The sequence below is a fragment of the Dysidea avara genome, chromosome 8 (genome assembly GCF_963678975.1).
Source record: "Dysidea avara chromosome 8, odDysAvar1.4, whole genome shotgun sequence".
Taxonomy (NCBI): Eukaryota; Metazoa; Porifera; class Demospongiae; order Dictyoceratida; family Dysideidae; genus Dysidea; species Dysidea avara.
Window position 1 is genome coordinate 2,342,543 of NC_089279.1, and position 24,683 is coordinate 2,367,225.

The 24,683-nt window shown below is 37.3% G+C and overlaps 1 protein-coding gene across 4 annotated transcripts; it reads left to right on the forward strand.

Annotated features, from left to right (window-relative positions):
* Positions 1–271: 271 nt before the first annotated feature.
* Positions 272–20,799, forward strand: LOC136265117 (sialate:O-sulfotransferase 1-like). 4 transcript variants are annotated; one of them, XM_066059911.1, is made up of 6 exons: positions 272–398; positions 2,996–3,096; positions 3,580–3,753; positions 4,820–4,945; positions 5,056–5,142; positions 20,633–20,799. In XM_066059911.1, exons 1-6 carry the CDS (start codon positions 328–330, stop codon positions 20,671–20,673), a joined length of 600 nt encoding a protein of 199 aa, XP_065915983.1. In that variant the 5' UTR covers positions 272–327; the 3' UTR covers positions 20,674–20,799. The 4 variants fall into 4 exon arrangements, with proteins under 4 accessions (XP_065915983.1, XP_065915984.1, XP_065915982.1 ...); XM_066059912.1 differs by lacking the exon at positions 20,633–20,799 and having other exon boundaries at positions 5,056–5,354; XM_066059910.1 differs by lacking the exons at positions 4,820–4,945; positions 5,056–5,142; positions 20,633–20,799 and adding an exon at positions 15,479–15,923 and having other exon boundaries at positions 305–398.
* Positions 20,800–24,683: the final 3,884 nt, after the last annotated feature.

The following is a 24,683-nucleotide window of genomic DNA, read 5'->3' on the forward strand; positions in this document are numbered from 1 at the left end:
TTCTTATATATACTAATAAAATGTGCACTTTTGTTGTTTTTGCTTTCTGTTATCACACTGGTGTGATGTGCGGTCATGTGCCAACTTCTTGAGCTGTACTTGCTGTATGTACAACATGCAAATGTTATGATTTACTATCAAACTCACAGGAATGGAATGATGAACTGGCTGGAGTAGCTCAGGCTTACTCAACAAATGCGCTACTCAGCCACATCCTAATAGAGCCAGCCAAGCTCCATCATTTAGTATTGTTGGTGAAAATTCAGGAGTAAGTATTCCTCCATGCATCTTCTGGCAGCTTTGGCCAGGTGGTAGGATTATGGTTTAATGGACATCTGTTATACAACTACACTACTCGACAGTGTTTTAGAGATGGAGCATGTGACAGTTATACACAGGTAGGTTGGGCACATAATGTGTAAATGTACCAGGTAGGTTCATACATACTATGTGTTTGGATGCGTGTACATGTTTGTTTCACTAACAGTAAACCACAAAGTTTGAATTTTATGAATGACTTCCAGGCCTGAGTCAAATATGCTCAAAATAATTATTTTGCCCAAACTTTTTAAACCAGGCGCACGTCCACAGCCGGCCTTCGTGCGCCTGGTTTACTGTAATTGTTTCTGTAAAAGTGTGTGTGTGTGTGTACCTATCTATCTATCTATCTATCTACCTATGTTTGTCCGTACGCACCCACGTGAGCAAAATCGTTTAATAACGGTGAAAGCAGCTTTTACGTAAGAAGTAAAAGTGAAATGAAGTCTGTATTAAACTTCTGCACAGGTGAACTTTGCTCTGAGGTGGTTTCTTTTCGGCGGACTGAAATACGGGTGTGGTGACTTTCCTCTGACTACCTTCCCCTTGAGGTTTTCAGGCATTTAGCAACTGAAAAACAACGGTGCAGGCCTCGTACACTGCCAGGAATAGCCTATCGCTTCGAGTTGAAAGGGGGCGTATCCCTTACGTACGCGAACGAAAGTGAAGAGCAGCTTTGAGGCTTTGTCGAGAGAATTTGTGGGAAAAAACACGTTAGTCACACTATAAAACAGTTTAGAAGATAGATTTGTGCGTAATATGTTGGTAAAAGCGGTTTATTTAACAAACGCTTCCTTAGCAGTGCATAGCAACGTAATTGAATGAATTACGAATATTTCATGAATTACGAGAATTAGCTAATAATATTATTGCACAACCCAAACTACCATATTGTAAAGTAGTAATACATAGTTGGTTAATTCATAGTAGTATATACTGTCTATAGTTATTCCAGATGAGTTAGCTAGCTGCATGGCGCCTGGTTTTTAGAAGTAGCACAACATCAACTTGTTGCCTATCACCTCCTCAGTGTTCCCATTTATGTCCCTAGGTTAATGACATTTTTTACAATAATCTTGGAACATTTTAATCAATGAATGCTCTGTTAGAATTATTTCACTGAAAGTGGTTGTTCTATTAGAGAGTATCAATCTAAGGAGTTGTGCACAATGTATTTGAGTACTGTATTGCAGTTTGCATTAGGGAGTATTGATCTATTTTCACGGTATTAAGCTCCATAGTTTGAAATATCCACCTAATATGCTAGCATTATGCTGGCATAGCACTCCTGTCTATAATGTTTTTGCATATTTATGTGGACCTAATGATCTCATTACATTTGCTCTATTGTGAATGGTTTTGTTCTTTTGTTATTTGAATACTTGAACAGTGTTAGCTATGCACTGCCTGAAATCAGTAAAACATTGGAAGTCTATATTATTTATTTGCAACATTTTTATACCTGGTATCAGTTTCCATGTCTAATCCACATACAAAAAGCTGTTTAGATTTTTGCACAAACTACCAGGGTCATAACAATTAATTATAGTAGTAACACAAATGTCAAACATGTGCATAACAAGCATGTAATCTGGTCTAAACACTCTAATAGAGCAGTCATGTGTAACACAAAGTCCATAATTATACTAGTGAAAGTATTACGTGCACATCTGGTGTTCTGTATTCATATAAAAAGGAGATGAATGAACAGCAAACCCTAATCCTGTATGCCTTTGGGGCTTGCATGCACAATAAATAAATAAACAGTTGAACTGTGAAGAAAATGTAATGGTCAAGAAATGGCTGTAGTGATGTATGATCTTTGATTTTAATTTGCTTAAGTATTAAAAGATTTTTCCCGAAGTTTTCTGATATGTAGCTAGATCTGGTTTATGGTCATTATTTATGACCAAGAGTGCATGTATCCAGCAAAAGTTATTAAGTGGGGCATGCATGGAGGCTCTATCACTTAGACATAACAAGATATTTTTTAGATGGGGAGCTCTAGTTTTGGTAGGGCACAGTGTTGAAGCAACTAAGGCAAGCAAAAAAAAAGCGAAGGTCAATGCTTATTAAGAATGGCTGCCCTCCACCATTGTAATCACTGATAAAGCACATAAAAAATCCTTATTTATAATTTCAAAATTTGCTACACTGTTGTGACTGCTTTATTAGAGTACTTGGCTGCTCTATTAGAATATCTCAATCTTTTTGCAATTTACAATCAGAAAAATCGCAAGAGTGCTCCAGCCCCTCTTGCCCCCTGGGTTGCTATGCTTATGTATCAAGAGAAGTGTGACATTAGAATCTTTATCTGTCCTATTAATGTTGGGATGCAACTCTTTGTGTTTTTAGTATGCTTTCACACGGTAGAGCTGCTACCAGATTGGATTCTAACCAATAACATTGCATACTGTAAAGTATGTACATGTGTGTGCTGGTGATATGCCTCACTACAAAAAATTAATGTGTTTGTAAATTGGGTTAAGGTGCGTTATTGTCAAATTATTCATGATAAGTAGCTGGTGTGGGCTACATCTAATCAAGTTGGTTGTGGAGCAACTTGATGCAATCCTGTAGAAGGATTTGTTGGTGAAGGTCTCCTTCTTGTGTGTAACTATAGACCATTGTGAGTGACATGTTTGTAATGACTATTGTCACTGTGTTTATTTGATAGTGGAAACTTGGAAGGACAATCTCCTTACATGACTGAAGATTCATCATGTTCAAATTGTCCTGATGACAAGAAATCCTGTGTGAATAATCTTTGTAGTAATGGTAAGTAAAATAGGAGTTTGATAATTATTCTGAAAATAAATCCGAGTTGATTTGAATAATTTAAGTATTCTGATTTATATTGGCAGCTGTTAAATTCATAGTGCAACATTTATCTCCTGACAATTATATATTTTACAAGTACACAGAAGAATTTGGAATTTTCAACTAGAGTAGGGACCATAACACATCGTTAAAAAGTACTGAAACAAGCTGGAGTAGTGCACGATATTAAATCACAGTAAAACAATAAGAACGAAGTGTTATATCCCTACTGTGCATTTCCTTAATGGTATCTTGAGCACATGCAGTAGGAATATAACACTTCTTATTGTTTTACTGTGATTTAATATTGTGCACAACTCCAGCTTGTTTCAGTACTTTTTATCAATGTGCTATGGTCCCTACTCTAGTTGAAAATTCCAATTTTTTTTGTGTATTTGTGATGAATATAACGTAATGATTATTTTATTCCTCTTTATTCAGTGTCATGTCCAGTACTTGACCCACCCAATAATGGAATGATTGACTGCACCAGTAATGAGGTTGGAAGCACTTGTACATTCAAATGTAATACTGGTTTTGAGCTGACCAGTAGTGCCAGTCGAACCTGTCAGGATAATGGCACTTGGAGTGGTACTGAGACTACATGTACACCAGGTTTGTTACAGGTTGTATATACAAGAAATTTGAGTATAAAGTCAAGAAAAAGATTGTCTACCCCTACAGTCACACTATAGTGACATCAAATAGTGAAGAAGTCAATCCTGTAGTGGTTTAGCTATACTTACATGGTTGGAGGTATCACTTAGTTTAGTTAGTCAGTAGAAAATAAACAGTTTGCACCAGAAAGTTGTTAAAACTGAGCCAGGCCATTCTAAAGGCACATTTAGGTGATTATGCCAAACCAATACTGACAAGTCATGGTGAAGGATGATTTGTGATCAATAGTTTTGGTAACAAAATCTATATTTAATAATCAACCACAGGCTGTACTTATGGTCCTGTATAAACAGACAGTTAATGTTTAGCCTCTATTAGCTATCTATTAAATGTGTTCAAGTACAGTCTGTCATAATGACAAGATCATCACAAGGATACTCTGGCTGCACATCACATTGCAAACGTGCAGCTAGCTGGTGAGTTAATTAGCACTGAAATAAACCTTGATGATGCCAATTATATCAATGAACACAATAGCATCAGCTGCTTAGTTTTAATTGCAACGTAGGTATTATTATTATTATAATATGCACTAGCTATATAGTTTAAATTCAGATTTTGTCTTAATCAATTATATCATAGGGATAGTCTCCAGTCCTATGGATGAAAAAGCAATAATTATTGTATATCCATATGGTGGTGAAAATATTTGAATGCCTAAAGTATATCATTTAGGTCAGAATCTACCAAGATCTCTTAGCACATATGCATCATTTTTTTTAAGTCTTTGCAATCTTATGCATTATACGGCAGTCTACTGCTGCCTTAAATTGTGTGGATAATTGGCTACAACGGTTGGTGTATTTTAGTTATGGAAGCTGAAGATCATTCAAATGCATACATGGTGTTTGCTATAGGAAAAGTATCTAGCATACTTGTGTAATGTGAGGCAAACTAGAAGCTTTGTATGTAATTCTTAATGTCATGTGATGCCTTGTTCTTCACAAGTGACCACTTAGCCTCATGTGTGATAGAATACTGTAACTACATATAATTTCTGTAGATTGCAGTGCTGATGAAGTTACAATAGATGATATTAGTGTAGCTAGGGAAACTGTAACTGTTGAATTTTCATCTGATCCAAATTCCAGGTTTAGATGCAGGCTGAACAATCAAAGGTCTAGGCAATGTGAGTGTACTTGTACAAGACTAGCTACAGACTGGATGTGTCAAAACTGGTCATGATCATGTACACAATTAATGTTTTACCTTCCACTGCATAACATGTTCTCATTACAGGCACCAGTCCTGTGACATATACTGGGTTGAGTAGAGGAAGGTATCGTGTTACTGTACAAGCTGCTTGTCCTGGTCAAAGATTTCAAGGTGGAAACGCTTTGTAGTATGTGCATAAATCCATAGCAAAGATGATGGATAGAACAGATAACTGGTTTTGAACTAGTAGGCTATTTGGTTGACATTAGTTTGAATTAGTTGATAGATGCACACACATGTTGTAGCTTATTGCTTCTGTGAGCTCAACACGGTAGATATTATATTAGATAAAGACAGCTAAATTATAGATAGCATGGCTGGTACATAAGCTAACTATAAACTGCTGATAGAAAATTTTATTAATTTTATTGCAATCAGTTGCATACACTGTAGTGGACTGAATTTTTTCTTTTTCCAAGCAAAAATATTCTAGCAAACAGCTGTAGTTACATGATTTACACTGAACTGTAGAATATGCAGGTGGACCCACTGCTTGTTCGGAGGTTTATAGTACACAATTACTTAACCTAGAGACCAGCCTATTGTGTTAGCATAATGTAGAGCATATATAATAGCCATAGGTACCAGAAAGCATCAAGCATGCATAATGCTAGCATAATAGGCTAAACCTGGTAGGGTTTCTGCCTGGTGTCGAGAGGTCCAAGGTTCGATGCTCGAGCAGAGACTTACTGCTACTGTTGTTTCTACCTCCATTGCTCCAGCCACCCAGCTGTTAAACCAGGAACATATCGTATGTGTAATTCAGGGCATAGCTGAAGAACAACCTTGGCTGATGCTGTCATCCCTGCAAAAATAAATTTGAAAGAGAAAAAGCGATCTTAATTTTCCGTAAAATTTAGTCTGTGGGCCAGACACACATGCATTGTATCGCATGAAGTGCTCAAAATAAGTACTGGAACATTACAATAGTCATTGATTCTAATAAAGCAATCATGTTATTGTACCTTCCAAAAACTTTGAGTGCATAAACTAATTTTGCAAATTTTGTAATTTTGCGTGTCTCATAAACTACTGCAAGTGTTCCATATTGGCTGATAGAGCAATGCCTTCAATTTTCTGCAACGCTTGCTGCAAAGAAATGATTCAATATAGCTAGCTGACTAGCTGACTGCGACTACATCTCAAGTTTCAATGCTTTAGGGATTTCCTTTTGCTTTTACAAATGACTGTGTGCGTTTAAGGTCCCAATATTGGGTCATTGACCATGCCATGCTCTACTGTGTATTATTCTGCTCAGAAAAATGATTAATAGCTACCACCCACACATAGATATCAATTAAGACTAGTGATAGATATACTATATGCGTGCCTTAAATTTGAAAGTCTGAAACTATTTCCCTTTGGAACAGCATGGCATGGATTTAAATTTTTCGTGTCTCATACTGCAGCATCTACAGTCTTCAGGGCAAATAACATTTTCCTCACGTGAGTGCGGAAACAGGCGCGGCCAAGTGTGGGCGCGCGCTTTGTTTATTTCTTTGTTGTCGTCACACTGCATAGTGAAGGACATCATGTCTTCTCCGCTTATCAAAAGGCATGTTGTATTTCTGTTGTTAATTGTACTTATCATAATTGGATGTTTTGGCGTGTATTTTAAAGGAAGAACAGCGTCGATTAGCGGTACGCCAGACTTTCTTGAGAGCCGCGAGACTGCCTCAAGAGGCGCTTCCACTAAGACTACAGATAATAGACGTCCCATTATATATGATAAGACAAAAGCGACGAGAAAGCCCAAGAAAGGTTTAACAGTTCAACAGAGTACTCAGCCGCGTTCCAAGTCGTTCAAATCATCTTTTATGGAAACCGCAGCGATAAAACGATTTGGAACTGACCTGACGGACGAAGCACTGGCTCAATTTAAGAAGTGTGCCGGTCGTGTGTTGTCACAACGCAGCAGTGGATATATAGAAATACCCCCGTCTAAGCAGCACTGTAAAACAATGTCATTTAGAAAGTCAGGACTAACAGTATTACTGGTTAGCTATCCGGGATCAGGAAACTCATGGGTGAGACAGCTACTCGAGACAACTACAGGAATTTACAGTGGCTCGTTTCCTTGTGATTCAACATATGTTCAAGCTGGAATGATTGGGGAAGGAGTAAGAACAGGCAATGTGATTGCGATCAAGGCCCACAAGATGTCTAAATCAGTGGATTATGACAAAGTAATATATTTAATCAGAAATCCATTTGCTACACTTGTTGCTGATTGGAGCCGATTTGAATCGAAGAAATTTGACATGAATACTAGACATGTGCATGAAGTGGGTCAGGAACACTTCAGTAAGTGTGTGATAAGTATATGTTAAAGCATTGCCACGAGGGCTATATGAAAAATAAAGCACGAGGTATGCTGCCTTGATACTATTAAAGCACGAGGCCAAGCGCCGAGTGCTTTATTTTTCATATAGCATGAGCAAGGCAATGCTTTAAAATGATTTTGAACTTTCTAGTTGTAGCTTGTAGCCATACACTAGGACTCATAATTAACACGCATTGCACGAATTATTAGCAGCCTAAATGCACACAAACTAGTTTGACAAAGTAATAGTTTAGCTTCATCACATATTTTGGTAGGTTTTGGTCTTAACCCACAATCGATTCTATTGTGACACACGGTAAAGTATTTCCGTGATATCTCCAGGACTTGTCCCTTTATATTAATTAACAAACGTAACAGCAATGTTACCTTCTCCCACCCATCATCGAAGCATTTAGGTATGTCTATAAAAGCAATCCAGTGGTAGAACTCTTGTTGGCTGGGGTGATTGACCACTCAGCACGGCGCAGGCTATCAGCCTTCACCGGCTTGGGTGATTAGTCATACTGGCATGAGCACCGCGGGCTATTAGTCTGTACTAGAGCACGTGGACAACTGTGCTTTATTGCCCACAAAGAGTGCTTTATTGTACCGCAAAGAGTGCTTTATTGTACCGCAAAGAGTGCTTTATTGTACGATTAAAGCATTCTTTGCGGTGCAATAAAGCACTGTTTGCCCTAAAGTATACTTTATGAAATTTAAGTACACTTTTTTTCCTCTGATCTTGCCCACACAAAGTTCTATAACTAACCATGATTAATTGAACTTTCAAAGGATAACACTTATTTTTTTTTGCGCAAAAATTAATGTCAGGAGCCCATAGGTGTTGCAAGGCACAAAGGAGTGTAACACTCAGGATATAGCTGTGTTCTACCTTTTATGAAATGCCTTTGCATCTACATGTCCTTATAGAGAGAGCAGTAATTGCCTGCGCTGTGCCTGGTTATGTTAGCAGGTGCTAACAGTTAATATGCAGCCATGGAGTGTCAGTAATACTCGTAGTAGGCCTGTGCGATAATGGAAAAACCTATATCTCGATAAATTCCGATAATAAAAGCCTATTTATCTCGATAAACGATATTATCTCGATAATGATCATACAATATAACACTGAACACTAAAGAACTTTCAAGTAAGTGATGGTTGTTAAATTTAGTCTCAATATTGTTATACTGTTAGTCATACTGTTATTTTTAAATTTATCTTTTCTTCTTGTTAACTTCTAGGTTTGCACCAAGGAAGACCAACATGTTAACATTCTCCGGTAGTAGACAGGCTCTTTTTTCATTTACTACATGTCCAGCCACACTAAACGCACGCTCTGATGGCACTGAGGTTGCTGGAATACATAAAAATTTCCTGGCTAACCGTGCTAACCGTGGATAGTGTTTCTGATTGTCTCTCCACCATACTAGAGGGTTACCCACTGTACTAGGATCAATTTCAATGGCAATGTAATTGCTCATTTCCCTTTCTACTTCAGCTTTGATTCTTTCACTGTCTGATAGTGGTGCACCTTCATCTTGAGATTTGGAATTAACAACATCATCCAACAAAGACATCAAGCCTTTCTTGGCCTTTTTAGATGGTAGAGGAGGATCATCATCATCAGTCAGATTAATAGTGCTTGTACTAGTATCAAGGCTGTTGCTATCATCATCATTCAACTCTTGTGCTTCTTCTTGCACAGAAGCAATTGTAAAGCTCTTGTCACTGTCAGTCATGAAAGCAAGGGCTTTAAATCTAGGGTCAAGGAAGCATGCCTTGTTAATCAAGCTCATGACATCATCGTAACGATCTTTGAGATCACCCATCACAATCTTTTTCATTGTTTTAGCCAGTGAGGAATCTGAAGAATTTTCAACCAAATGTATTGACAAAAGCTTGTATAATAGTGGTCTTACGGCTGAAATGGTTACTAGTTTTTCACCACCCAGTGTCTCAGTGATCTCCACAATGGGTTGTAAAACTTCCAAAAATGTTTCCATTATTGAAATCTCAGCATCACTGGGCATAAAATCTGTTTTTTTAATTTCAATTAAGGTAGCACACAGTGGCTGACGCTGTTGAAGCAAACATTTCAGCATGTAATATGATGAGTTCCACCGTGTAGTGACATCTTGAACCAAACTTAGTTCCTCAACATGCAAGTCTGTTTGTTTCTGCTTTAATATATATATGAAGACTTAGAAGAGTGATGAAAATGGGTCACTACACGGCGGGCACGAGCAAGAGCTCTTGATATTTGTGGAATTTCCATAGCTTTCTTAACTCCAATTTGAAGAGTGTGGGCTAGACAACCAAAGCGAGGCCATGACAGTATTTCAGTTGTACAAACAATGTTTCGTGCATTATCAGTGGTTATAGACACAAGATCATCATGTTTAAGATCCCACCTTGCAAGGCTATCCTTTAACTCATCAGCTAAATTGACACCTGTGTGCTCCAATGGCATTTCAGCAGTGTCCAAAAGGTGAGCTTGTAGATTCCATAATTCATCAATATAATGCACGGTATGTGTAATATAACTATGGTTAGCACGGGAGGTCCAACCATCAGTGGTAAGTGAAAAATTCTTTAGACCACGTGCCATAGCAGCAGCAATTCTTGCTTTCTCACTCTGATAAATTTCTGAAATGTAATTCTGTGAGAAGGTCTTCCTATCAGGAACCACGTATCTTGGCTCAAAAGTACGCAACATAGCCCGAAATCCCACATTGTTGACTATGCTAATGGGCAACATATCCTTCGCTATATTGTATTATTGTATTAATGCTTTACAGTGACCAGCACTATACAATGGCTTACTGATTGGTTAAGAGTTTTCCACCTTTTCAAGTTTGTTGACAGTGGCTCGAACTGACGGAAAGCTTCACTAATGGGTGGTTGGTTGGCAGACACGGCACTACACTGACTTTTGACCAGTTGCCGTTTAGGCTTTTACTTTCAAATATTCCGAGCGGTGGTTGTATTCCAATGAGAGATCATATTGGTGGTGTTTCCAAGATAGTTCATCTTCTTTGGGCAGAGCGTACAGTAGACTTCAGTCCGCTTCTTTTTATCTTTCTCCAAGTACTGCCCATTTTCCGCTGGGAAGCCAAAGTATTCCCAAACAGAACTCTTTGCTTTTTCAAGCTTTAACAGTTCACGAGGACTATCACGACACTCACTGCTTGAGTCACTGCTAGAATCACTGCTCGCACCACTTTAAGTGCTCATTTCACTAACACAGATAAAACAAAACAACACAAGGTGAATCACGAGATACATGATTACGTAAGCAATTGCATCATAATTAATTATCGTATAATAATCGATTACAAGGAATATAATATCGCTATCTCGATAACCCTTCGTCCTAGCGCGATAATCTTATTATCGCTATTATCGCACAGCCCTAACTCGTAGGGTAGTTAAAAGAATGATTTCAACATAGTTCTGTTTCTGGTCCGAGAGCTTACAAAAATGATTACTGAGTTCATTGTTAAGAGTTGTTCAGGTTCTTTGGTTTACAAATAGCACACAAGCACTTAGACTCATCATGGCTTCTTTTGAAAAACAATAGCTTGAAGGTGATGATGCAATAAACCACTGAACAGCAGTGAATATAGCCCTATATGGACTTGAACTTTACTTGAGGTTAAGTAATTAGTCAAATGTTGGAACCACTAGTATCACGCTCCTTACGAGCATCTAAAGTTATTACAAAATAAACACATTATGTGTTTTAGGGAAATCTAAGAAAACTGTTTATTATAAGTTTCTCCTCTGAAAGTTTTTGAATTACTAATGGTAGCTAGATATAGAGTACTGGCTGCTAACGTGGTACTTGAGATATGAGAACACCAGTAATATAGAGGCTTAGTAATAGTTCCAAAATAGTTTGTAAAGTACCTGGAAAATCAGGACACTTGGTTTATCTGTTAAGATTTTCTGCTTTTGTAATTGCTACATGGTGGTTGATGGTGCTGTGGTTTGATTGGCAACGATTTTAATTTAACAAACTTTAGCTGTGTTTGCCAAAATAAGATACCCATATACGTAACAGGAATGATTCGTGGAAGAAAACATTCACGAATTTCGCGATTTTAGATGCATTCACAACTGTTTTCTTGCAAAAATTTTTCCTACAATTAAAAGCTTGTTTTTTTCATGGATCAGTTGATGCAGCATTCATATAAACGAGTGCATAAGCAGGTAGCTACTCGCCTTGTTACTCGCTAAACTGCTATATATATGTGACGGTATAGCCATGCAGTGAGGTGTAAAAACATGTGATTCAAATTTGAACAGAGATGCAAACTTCAGCGAAAAAAAAAATCTGTGATATATACTCATGCAAGAGGAATGGGACAAATATAATTGCAGTCTGGTGATTCACTGTGCCAGAATGGCATTTCTTAGTCTCAGTTTTAGTGCCACCCCCAAAGCTAGGCGTGCCTATCGTCTGCGCTCATTATCGTGAATTGCTACTTCTCCAGCGAAGCAGCGATCATGCATGGCTACTAGTACGTGTAGTACGCAAGAGAGTCAAGCGATACAGTAGAGCATTCCCTATCCATGATTAATCCATTGAAGGTGCGCACCCAATTATTAAATTACTTTATGCAATAAATTGCAAATGTTTTCTCACGAATGAGGAAACACTACGAAATAGTAGATAATTCATGAATGTTTTCTTCCGCGAATCATTCCCGTTGTACGGTACAACCAACTGCTAGTACAATTTGTCCATGGTCTGGTGTGACTATAAAGTAATCATTCATCACGTTTAACAGTCCACTGATGTGCTTCATTTTGCTTCATTTGCCAATTTGCCCAATGATTTTTAATGCCTGCAAATTTAATCACGTAGATTGTATGTAGGTCACCAAGCTAATTAACTCCCAAACAATGTGCTCCAACTCATACTCATTCCGCTCTATTTCCACCCATTATACAGTGTTACAAATGAACAAAAAGTTCCTCAGCAGTGCTCCCGATAGGAATTCTTAAGCTCCAGGACAAAATATCCTGACCAATCCAAACTTGTCTGGACAAATCTATACTTTGCAAGGACACAAGTGACCTTATAACACTGCCTGTAGTAAGCATTCTCTGATGTAAGGCACACTGGCTGTAGGCATTCCCTTTGTTGTGCTGAGGATAGACATTCTTTTATGTCTGAGATACTATTACAAGTGACTTTGTGAGTTTCTGTACAGCAGAGGGGTTGGCATTGGTACATTAGTGGTCATTCTCTTGGGTGGCTTGAATGTTTAATCTCCTAGCAACCAAGAGACAGCTATTAGTAGTAAAGTAAACAGTCAAATATGCACAACCTGGGCTATTTGGGCTGCTTTGATAGGACATTATGTCCTGCCAAATACAATTATGGTCAGACATTGGCTAATTTGTCCGGAAATTGTCCATTGTCCGACCGTTATTGGGAGCATTGCTCAGTCACTACAGAAATTATGGATGTTTTTTTTGATAGCCAGCATTGAAGCCACAAAGAAGATGATCATGATGCATACATTGTAGCTGCTGCGGTTGGAAGAAATCAAGCCCATAGTGTTAGCCATAGTTGAGTTATGCTTGGCTGGAGGCATCAGGCAGCTGCAGTCAGTCAGTCAGTAAAAAATTAATATTTCATAGGGAGAGTTTAATAATGCTATTACTGGCTCTTGGATATTAACTAAAAGTAAATGTGTGGATTGAGCTATGAAGATGTGACTTGGCTCAATTCATAGAGGTATAGTGCTTTCCCTGATTAAAATGTGTGCAAATTTTCTTTTATGTGACACATGTATTTTCACCCAATTTATTTCAATACATACTTGGAAATTTTGCAAAAACGATGAGTTTTTGTTGAGCTGGTGACATATATTAACCAAACAGTAATAGACGCAGGCTTTATTCATTACACAAAAAAACTGGGCATGGCTCGTATTGGATTACTTGTAGTGAATAAAATAGGTGATTAGAAGATGGCTATCTGGTTTATACAGTACAGCTCACGGGTAACGTCGCATGTACATGCACGACCCGCGTGAGGTGCGCTTGAGTGACCAGCGTGGATACAGCAAGGCTACAGTATTGCTCCATGATAGCAAACTTTACTCAAGAGCATCAGGCAAGACGAGATAACAGGACTCGCCTATGGTGTTGGGAGGCGGCACTGGCTCAGTTCCGCCAGCTGTGAGGTCTCCTGTTGCAATGCCTGTGTTGTAGCTACCGAATACTTAGTCACTTAGCTACTGACTTGACCTTTCATGTACTACAGTCAGTACTGTAGCTAGCAGTAGCTACTGTAGACCTAGATGGATTGGTCGCAAAGTAATACGACAGAACCCAAGTTAGTGCATTTTTCAAATTCATATTTTCTTTATCTAGATAGCCAAAGGAATGGTCAACCGAAGTTTCAACTTAGAAGCCAAGAAATTTTGAAGTTACAGTGCTACAAAGTGGCAACAGCAAAAAATCAATTTGTACAGTGACGATCATAACGTATAAGTGCAGTCCTCTACCAAGATACAACTTGCACCATCGAATTCTCCTTGAACAAGCAAGTCCATTGCTGGGTAAATTTTGTCTTTCAGGCCTTTCCTACAACTAGGAGAAATCGACGAAGGTGAACAAACGTGAGAAAAGGCAATAGTGAACCGCTTGTCCAATGCAAGGCAAACTAACGCTGCTATCTTCCGTCTTCTTGGGAGTACTGACACAAAACAAAGATTTTGGAACTCCTCTTGCTTTGGGGATCATGATGCTATCAAAGTTTTTTGTGGTATCACTTTCCTTCAGTATGAAACAAGTGCTTTAGAATTTACAGAATTTTTTCAATTTTGTAAATATTCCACCCATTGCATTCTGCGGGCCGGCCAGTATGTGTTTATTGCATTCTACTGTAAAATTAGCTAGCTAGGCTTGCACGAACATATGGGATCGGTCACAAATGTTTATGTGATTTAAGTATTGTATGGAGGTACTAAACTCAGTAGCGAGTGTTCTCATGTGTGGCGAGTTTTTTGCGTGGCTAGTGCATATCCACGTAATGTTCCACAGGTATTGTACAGTACATTACAAAAGAATGATCCCGCGAGAAGACACGAGCATTACTCGCATGTGTATACTCATGATGTTACCTGTGAGCTGTACTGTACGCTCAAGTCAGCAGAAATAATCAGTTTTTGAGGATTTACACTTCCCATCATCACTGTCAAGCAACCATAAAACAAGATACATGTAATCTATGTGGTCCAATGTACAATTCGGGTACGTTTCCAACAAGATACGTTTTTACACAGACAGTAAGATACGCTTATTTACAGACAGGAAGATATTTTACAATTGGGACCCACCTGTAGTATATTTTCAGTATAGTCACTATAAATTGAATTCCTTGTTGTTCCTACTGTCTAGCACTATAATTCCAAAACTACTCACCACAATAGGCTAAAACTTTAGTGATCTATTCCTTGGACACTGCTGAGAATACCAAAAAAAATAAATAAAATTTGGAAGTTGTGCAACTAGACAGGTTGTTGCTGAGGTGGTTCCATATATATCAGTCAGAAAGCTGTTTGTCTTTCTTTGTCATTCCTGCTATGTTGTGTCTATAGCTGTGGTTGTTCTATTAGAATACTTGACTGTGACTACTGTATACTAGAGTATCTCAGTCTTCCTGCTTATCATCATACAATACAGTTACAGTACAATTAGGAGCCAGAACACCTGCCTAAAAATGGTTGCTAAAATCATTGTAGGAAGTTCTACTTGACAAAAAGTATCTTTACAGTACTGAACACAGCCCGGCACTGTGAACATTCCCTTAATGATGATTAGCATAGTAGACACAATACGACAACACAATACGACAACCAAGCCCTTACAGAGGCTCATTCTAATAAAGTAATTACTCTAATACAATAGCCATGACACTCATAGCTACACCTACCTCAGTTGTGGCTATACTACTGACAAGTTATTAGACTGAAGTAGGTGTACCTTGATTCCTAACTTTTTATTTCTATGTTGAAATTTTTAATTTTCTACAATTTAAACTACAGAAACTCTTTTGACATTGAATTAATATGAGTAGATGTACACATGTTTAATATACAGGTAACAATTCAAAGTGGGATAAAGCTGTTAGAGAAGACTCAACTGCTTGGGAGAAGCATGTCGCTACATGGCTTGGACACATTCAGCGACCAACTCTAGTGGTACAATATGAAGAATTGCAGAGAAACCTTGATGGAGAACTAAAACGGATGTTAGATTTCCTGGAACACCCGTACACTGAAGATGATATACAATGTACTGTCCATTCTACAGTGGATGGCTTTCATAGGAAACACACTAAACAATTAGATCCTTATACTCCATCTCAAACACAATTCCTATTAAATAAACTTCATCTTGTAGATAATGTACTAAAAGAAAATAACATTTCTTATCACAATGTTTATACTTAGCTATTCATACAAAGATCATAATTATTAAATTGTGTAATTTTTCATAATTTGTACTTTTGTAACAATTAAAATATTAATTTATGGAAGCTAAATTATAATTAAACATTTTCCCACCTCTTTAAAGTTGAGGTGAGTACCTCCAAGTCAACTATGCTGTGCCAAAACAACAATAAGAGTAAGTGTGTTACTTGTATGATTGTATACATACTATGGAGGTAGGCAAGTGTAAGTAGCTCATAACAATGTGTTATAGTTTTGTGCTAACGTTTCATTTGTCTTCTCCCTGTGAAGTAGACGATGTTATTCATGCATGGGAGATCTGGGAGCTTAGTCAGCTTACCCTTAAGAAATTTTTCATAATTTATTTCAGAAAACACTACAGGTGCGCTCTGCTAACAATTCGCCAGCAGTGATATTTTGCTTGATTCACCAAATTTTTCCTCCTTTAAAGTTTTCCTCCCTACAGTACAACATGCAAATAATGATTGACTATCAAACTTACAGGAATGGAGTGATGAACCGGCTGGAGTAGCTCAGGCTTACTCAACAAAATGCAGTACCCAGCCAAATCCTGGTAGAGCCAGCCAAGCTCCATCATTTAGTACTGTTGGTGAAAATTCGAGTAAGTATTCCTCCATCTTCTGGCAACTTTGGCCAGGTGGTAGGATTGTGGTTTAATGGAAACCTGTTATACAACTACATTACTGGACAGTGTTTTAGAGATGGAGCATGTGACACATACACACAGGTAGGTTGGGCACACATGTATACCAAGTAGGTTCATGCATATAATGTGTTTGGATGCATGTACATGTTCATTTTACTAACAGTAAACCACAAGGTTCGAATTTTATGAATGACTTCCAGGTCTGAGTCAAATATGCTCAAAATAATTATTTTGCCCAAACGTTTCACCTATTAAGCTCCTCAGTGTTCCCATTTATGTCCCTAGGTTAATGACATTTTTACAATAATCTTGGAACATTTTAATCAGTGAATGCTCTGTTAGAATATTTCACTGAAAGTGGTTGTTCTATTAGAGAGTATCAATCTAAGGAGTTGTGCACAATGTATTTGAGTGCTCTATTGCAGTTTGCATTAGGGAGTATTGATCTATTTTCATGGAATTAAGCTCTATAGTTTGAAATATCCACCTACTATGCTAGCATTATGCTGGCATAGCACTCTAGCCTGTTATGCTTTTGGCATATTTGATGCATGCCTAATGATCTCATTACATTTGTGAATGGTTTTGTTATTTGAATACTTGAACAGTGTTAGCAATGCACTGCCTGAAATCAGTAAAACATTGGAAGTCTATATTATTTATTTGCAACATTTTTATACCTGGTATCAGCTTCCATGTCTAATCCACATACAAAACACTATTCAAATTTTTTACACATCACAAAATTTTTTTTGCACAAAAATAAAGTGAATTATGGTAACAATTAAATATAGTAGTAACACAAATGTCAAACATATGCATAACAAGCATGTAATCTGGTCTAAACACTCTAATAGAGCAGTCATGTGTAACACGAAGTCCATAATTATACTTGTAAAAGTATTACATACACATCTGGTGTTCAGTATTCATATAAAAAGGAGATGAATGAACAGCAAACCCCAATCCTGTATGCCTTTGGGGCTTGCATGTACAATAAATAAATAAACAGTTGAACTGTGAAGGAAATGTGATGGTCACGAAATGGCTGCAGTGTGATGTTATTTTTAAATGATCTTTGATTTTGCTTAAGTATTTAAATTTTTTTCCAAAGTTTTCTGATATGTAGCTAGATCTGGTTTATGGTCATTATTTATGACCAAGAGTGCATGTATCCAGTAAAAGTTATCAAGTGGGTCATGCATGGAGGCTCTATCATATAGGCATTTTTAGATGAGAGGGGGGGGGCTCTAGATTTGGTAGGGCACAGTGTTGAAGGGCAAACAAAAAAAAGCAAAGGTTGATGCTTATTAAGAATGGCTACCCTCCACCAAATATACATTGTAATGTCTGAAAGCATATACACTGTGAAAAAGGTGAGATACAATATGGTATTTCCAGTGGCTTATTGAATACAAATAAGCCTTAATATAAATCCTGTATTATACCCATCTTATACTTTAGTATAATCCATACTATACTATTGCATATATGGTTTCAGTTTATTTACCACAATACCTGAAATAGCTTGCTTATATCTAATATAATGCCCACACTATACCATCACATATATGGTTTCAGCATGTTTAACACATTAACTAAAGCCTTACATGTGATTGTTAGTATACTACAGGTTATATCAAGCTTTTTTGTATTCAATAAGCCACTGGAAATACCATCTTATATCCCTCATTTTTCACAGTGATAAAAATCCTTATATTTTATTTACAATTTCATACTTTGCTGCACCGCTGCCTGATTTATTAGAGTACTTGGCTGCGCGCTCTATTAGAATATCTCAATCTTTTTGCAATTTACAATCAGAAGAATCACAAGGGGTCCAGCCCCTCTTGCCCCCTGGGTTGCTATGCTTATGTATCAAGAGAAGTGTGACATTAGAATCTTTATCTGTCCTATTAATGTTGGGATGCAACTCTTTGTGTTTTTAGTATGCTTTCACACGGTAGAACTATTACCAGATTGAATTCTAACCAATAACATTGCATACTGTAAAGTATGTACATGTGTATGCTGGTGATATGCCTCACTACAAAAAATTAATGTGTTTGTAAATTGGGTTAAGGTGCGTTATTGTCAAATTATTCATGATAAGTAGCTGGTGTGGGCTACATCTAATCAAGTTGGTTGTGGAGCAACTTGATGCAATCCTGTAGAAGGATTTGTTGGTGAAGGTCTCCTTCTTGTGTGTAACTATAGACCATTGTGAGTGACATGTTTGTAATGACTATTGTCACTGTGTTTATTTGATAGTGGAAACTTGGAAGGACAATCTCCTTACATGACTGGAGATTCATCATGTTCAAATTGTCCTAATGACAAGAAATTGTGTGTGAATAATCTTTGTAGTAATGGTGAGTAAAATAGGATTTTGATAATTATTCTGAAAATAAATCCGAGTTGATTTGGTATTCTGATTTATATTGGTAGCTGTTTAATGATCCATAATATAACATTGATCTCCTGATTGTAACCAATTATTGCAGAGCACATTTTATGAACATAACATTAATGATTATTTTATTCCACTTTATTCAGTGTCATGTCCAGTACTTGACCCTCCCAATAATGGAATAATTGACTGCACCATGCAGTAATGAGGTTGGAAGCAGTTGTACATTCAAATGTAATACTGGTTTTGAGCTGACTGGTAGTGCTAGTCGAACCTGTCAGGATAATGGCACTTGGAGTGGTACTGAGACTACATGTACACCAGGTTTGTTACAGGTTGTATATACAAGTATGGATATGAAATTTGAGTATAACTGAAGTCAAGGAAAAGATTGTCTACCCCTACAGCCACACTAGTGACATCAAGTAGTGAGGAAGTCAATCCTGTAGTGGTTTAGCTATACTTACATGGTTGGAGGTATCACTTAGTTTAGCTAGTCAGTAGAAAATAAACACTTTGCACTAGAAAGTAGTTAAAACTGAGTCAGGCCATTCTAAAGGTACATTTAGGTGATTATGCCAAACCAATACTGACAAATGGTGAAGGATGATTTGTGATCAATAATGTTGGTAGCAAAATTTGGGTATTACCAATCAACCACAGGTTTAAACTACGTACTTATGGTCCTGTATAAACAGACAATAAATGTTTAGCCTCTATCTATTAATTGTGTTCAAGTACAGTCTGTCATAATGACAAGATCATCACAAGGATACTCTGGCTGTATGTCACATTGCAAACGTGTAGCTAGCTAGTGAGTTAATTAGCACTAAAAATAAACCTTGATGATGACAATTATATCAATGAACACAATAGCATCAGCTGCTTAGTTTTTAATTGCAACGTAGGTATTATTATTATTATAATATGCACTAGCTATATAGTTTGAATTCAGGTTTTGTCTCAATCAATTATATCATAGGGATAGTCTCCAGTCCTATGGATGAAAATGCAATAATTATTGTCTATCCATTTGGTGGTGAAAATATTTGAATGCCTAAAGTATATCATTTAGGTGAGGATTTACCAAGATCTCTTAGCATGCACATGAAGGTGATTGCAATCATTTTTGTAAAGTCTTAGCAATCTTATGCATTATACAGCAGTCTACTGCTGCCTTAAATTGTGTGGATAATTGGCTACAATGATAAACATGGTTGGGATATTTTAGTTATGGGAGCTAAAGATTCAAATGCATACTGGTGTTTTTTAGGAAAAGTATCTAACACACTTGCATCATGTGAAGCAAACTAGACGTTTGATATGTAATTATTGATGTCATGTGATGCCTTGTTCTTCATAAGTGACACCACACTTAGCCTCATGTGTGACAGAATACCCATGCAGTGTTATACTGTTATTTACATGATATTAGTGTAGCTGGGGGAACTGTAACTGTTGAATTTTCATCTGATCCAAATGCCAGGTTTAGATGCAGGCTGAACAATCAAAGGTCTAGGCAATGTGAGTGTACGTGTACAAGACTGGCTACAGGCTGGATGTGTCAAAGCTGATCATGTATACAATTAATTAATGTTCTATCTCACACTACATAACATAACATGTTATACAGGTACCAGTCCTGTGACATATACTGGGTTGAGTAAAGGAAGGTATCGTGTTACTATACAAGCTGCTTGTCCTAGCTGGTCAAAGATTTCAAGGTGGACCAAGGAAAAGGAAACACTTTGTAGTACGTGCATAAATCCATAACAAAGATGATGGATAGAACAGATAACTGATTTTGAACTAGTAGGCTATTTGGTTGACATTACTTTGAATTAGTTGATAGATACACACACATGTTGTAGCTTATTGCTTCTGTGGGGGCTCAACACGGTAGAGTTTCAATAACATAATAATAATATTATTATTAGATAAAGACAGCTAAGTTAGATAGCATGGCTGGTACATAAGCTAATTATAAACTGCTGATAGAAAGTTTTATTTATCACAATCAGTTGCATACACTAGTGGACTGGATTCTTTTTCTTTTTTCAACCAAAAATATTCTGGCAAACAGTTGTAGCTACATGATTTACACTAAACTGTAGAATATGCAGGTGGACCACTGCTTGTTCGGGAGTTTATAGTACACAATTACTTAGTCTAGAGACCAGCCTATTATGTTAGCATAATAGGTACCAACAGTGTTGGGACAGTTACTTATTAAAATTAATGTAATTCTTTACATATTATTTACAAATGAACTATTTAGTTACAGTTACATATTACCCATATAACAAAGTAACTATAATAATATTACTGTAGTACTTTGTGTCCACAGCCTTAAGCTGTCACGTGTGAAACTACCACTTTATCACATGACATGATTGATTATAAGCAAAAATCTGGTGAATAAGCTTCATTCAGTGGGCTTTGTTATTTCATAGTGGCTAGGCGTTACTCAGTGGATTACTAGTGAGATTAGTAACCTCGTTACTTAAAGTAATAATATTACATAATATTAGACTTGTTACAGTAACTTCATTAGTGCATTACATTTGCAAGTAAATAACTTGAATTATACTACCTGTTTTTACAGCATATTTCGTTACAATACTTCGTTACCACAAAAGTAATAATATTACATAACACATTACTTATGTAACGCATTACCCTCAACACTGGGTACCAGAAAGCATGAAACAGCATAATGCTAGCAAAATAGGCTAAACCTTCTGCTTGGTTTCAAGAGGTTTCGGGTTCGATGCTCAAGCAGAGACTTACTACTACTGTTGTTTCCTTGAGCAAGAAACTACCTCCATTGCTCCAGCTGCCCAGCTGTTAAATGAGGAACATATTGTATGTGTAATTATTATTATTTATTACAGGTAATTTATAAGGCTAAACAGCCTGTTACACCTGATCAACAGGTTAAAAATTGCAAGTAGACTAATTACATACATTTATACATAGTATTAGATGAATACTGGTCAATCAATTTCTTAAATCATCAACTGATGCTGCACAATTCAGGGCATAGCTGAAGAACAGTCTTGGCTGCTGCTGTCATCCCTGCAAAAACAAATTGGAGAGAAAGAAAAATGATCTCAATTTTCCAGCAAAATTAGTCTATGGACCCATAGATATATAAACCCTATGATCAGCTCCTTGAAATATTTAGACCTCCAATACATTCAATGTTGGGAGTGTTTGCAAATCTGCGAAAAATTTATTTGCCCCTCAAAATATTAATCGCTTCTTTGCGACAGAATATGCTAGTAATATTATTATTGTACTGTACTAGCAAGTTAGTAACAGCTACTGAGCAATGTGATACTTATCAGTTTAGTACCCCTTTCTATCCTGGAGAGTCTTGTAAGGAGATCTATGACTGGAACCCACAAACTCACAACAGGTCAGGATATTATTGGCTTATTAATCCTCCTCGTCATGTATACTGTGATATGGAGCAACGAGTAGTATGTGGTAATATTGGTGGATGGACTAGAATTACTAGTGTTAACATTACCAGAGGAGATGAATGTCCAACTGGATGGAACAAGGGATCACAAGACGGCATCAGTTTCTGTAGATCACCAAGTGACAATGGTGGATGTTATCCTGCACTATTCTCCTCTAAAGGAATAAATTACCAGAAAGTTTGTGGAATGGCTAGAGGATACCAGAAAGGAGACACTGATGCATTTGGTCTTAACCTAGATAGACTGTCCATAACTCATGGTAACTATGAACAACACATATGGTCGTATGTGGCTGGACAAAGTGATGCTGCAACTCACTCGATTCATAAATGCCCCTGTGCTGCTACCCCTGGTAATGCTCCAATTTCTTTTATTGGATCACATTACTATTGCGAGTCTGGCAATAATGAGGGACCACCAGATCCTGTTGTATATTACTTGTCTGACGGATGGTTTAGACTGTCCTACTAATAACACTTGTTGTGATAACCCAAACCTACCATGGTTCTATAGGGAGTTGGATATGGTTACTATGGATAATGTGGAAGTGAGGACATGTGCTACAACTCGTTTCAGCCATGAGGGAGTTTTAATAGATCAGTTAGAACTGTACATACAGTGACGTGTGTGATGTTAAAATGTATGTATTTGTGAAATTGTTAGTAGTCATATATGTATGCGTACATATAATCTAAGTCACAGTGACGTGGTCCCTTAGCTGGATATTATCTGGCACCACTACGGACATTGCTTAATTTAATTTCTGATATATGAACTGGGATTCAAAGACATCTACAGAGTCAAGTGAACAAAATGTATCATTACACTTGGTTGCTACACTGTTAAAATTCAGAAGCAGGGGTGCATGTGTCCATTTGCATGTTTAAAAACAACTCCCTTCAGGTGTTAGAAAAAGGTGCTGTGGTGACACTTAGAGGGTGTGAAAAGAAGAGTGCTAAGGTGCTGCAAGAAATATATAACACCAGAGTGTAAAAGTGCTACATCCAGGGTGTGTGGTGGGGTACACTGTTAATTTCCAACACTTTCGTGGGGGAGAGGGGATCTCCTATCCCTTCATTTTCATTGATGATATTGTTACAGCCGCGTCTTGTCTAGCTTACGTGACTTCACTTCGACATGCTCTCACTTGTATGCCAGCTGTTCAACTCATTAACAACATGATTGTTTCTCATGTGACAACACTATTTATAGCGTGCACGTGACACTCCCTTTCTACAAAGGAGAGTTGTGGAACAAAAACAACTCTCAGCCTAAATGAAGTGTGTACAAAAACAAAATAACTATTTACTGTATGAATCAGTCAGTTATCTTTTCACTAATAACAGTTAATCATCTGGCAAATGAGATAGGGAGTCAGCCACAACATTTTCTTTCCCTTTTACATGCTTGATGATCAGATCATACTCCTGCAACAACAGCCCCAACCTTAACAGTCTTTGATTGTGATTCTTCATTTTGTGTATGAAGGTAAGAGGGTTGTGATCTGTACATGCTAGGATTGGATATCGGGTTGCATTCAGGTATACAGCAAAGTGCTTTAGACTTAACACTAGGGAAATAGTCTCTTCCTCAATGGTTGAATAGTTCCTTTGATGCGAGTCAAACGTATGTAAAAAATAACAAACAGGATGTTCCACTCCCTGAGAATCATTCTGCATCAAAACTGCTCCGGCACCAATGCCACTTGTGTCAATCATAAGAATGAACTGCTTCATAAAATCTGGTGCTAGCAGCACAGGGTTGGACAGCAATACAGAGTTCAGCATCGCGAATGCAGCTCGACAAGTATTACACCAAACATAATCTTGACCCTTCTTTAGCAAGAGGGTTTGGTCTATCTAGAGGGTTTGCAATTCGATTTTGTACTAAACTAAGTTATGGCTATTTCATACATTTGTCTATATTGCAGAATTGTTTATGAATGGAGTAGAAATGGTGTTGAGAGAGAAAAGATTTCAGTTTAAGACTCCTCAGGCCACAGCAGCTTATCAGTTAGCAAGTACTTTAAGGGAGAACGCGTCTACTCATATTTCATTAACTGAAAATTTTGTCATTTACCTCACTACAGAATTGAGGAAGTGTTTTGTCACCACCCACAAAACAAAATTAATCATCTTAAACATGCGAAAATGTGGGGGGAGTATCATAAACTGAGGACATCTGAAAAGTTCAAACAAGAGTGGAAAGATTTTTTAGAAGCAACTACAGGACAGAGTCCTAGTGCTGCATTTGTGCAACACGTCACTCACGAATTATTTTAAAATCT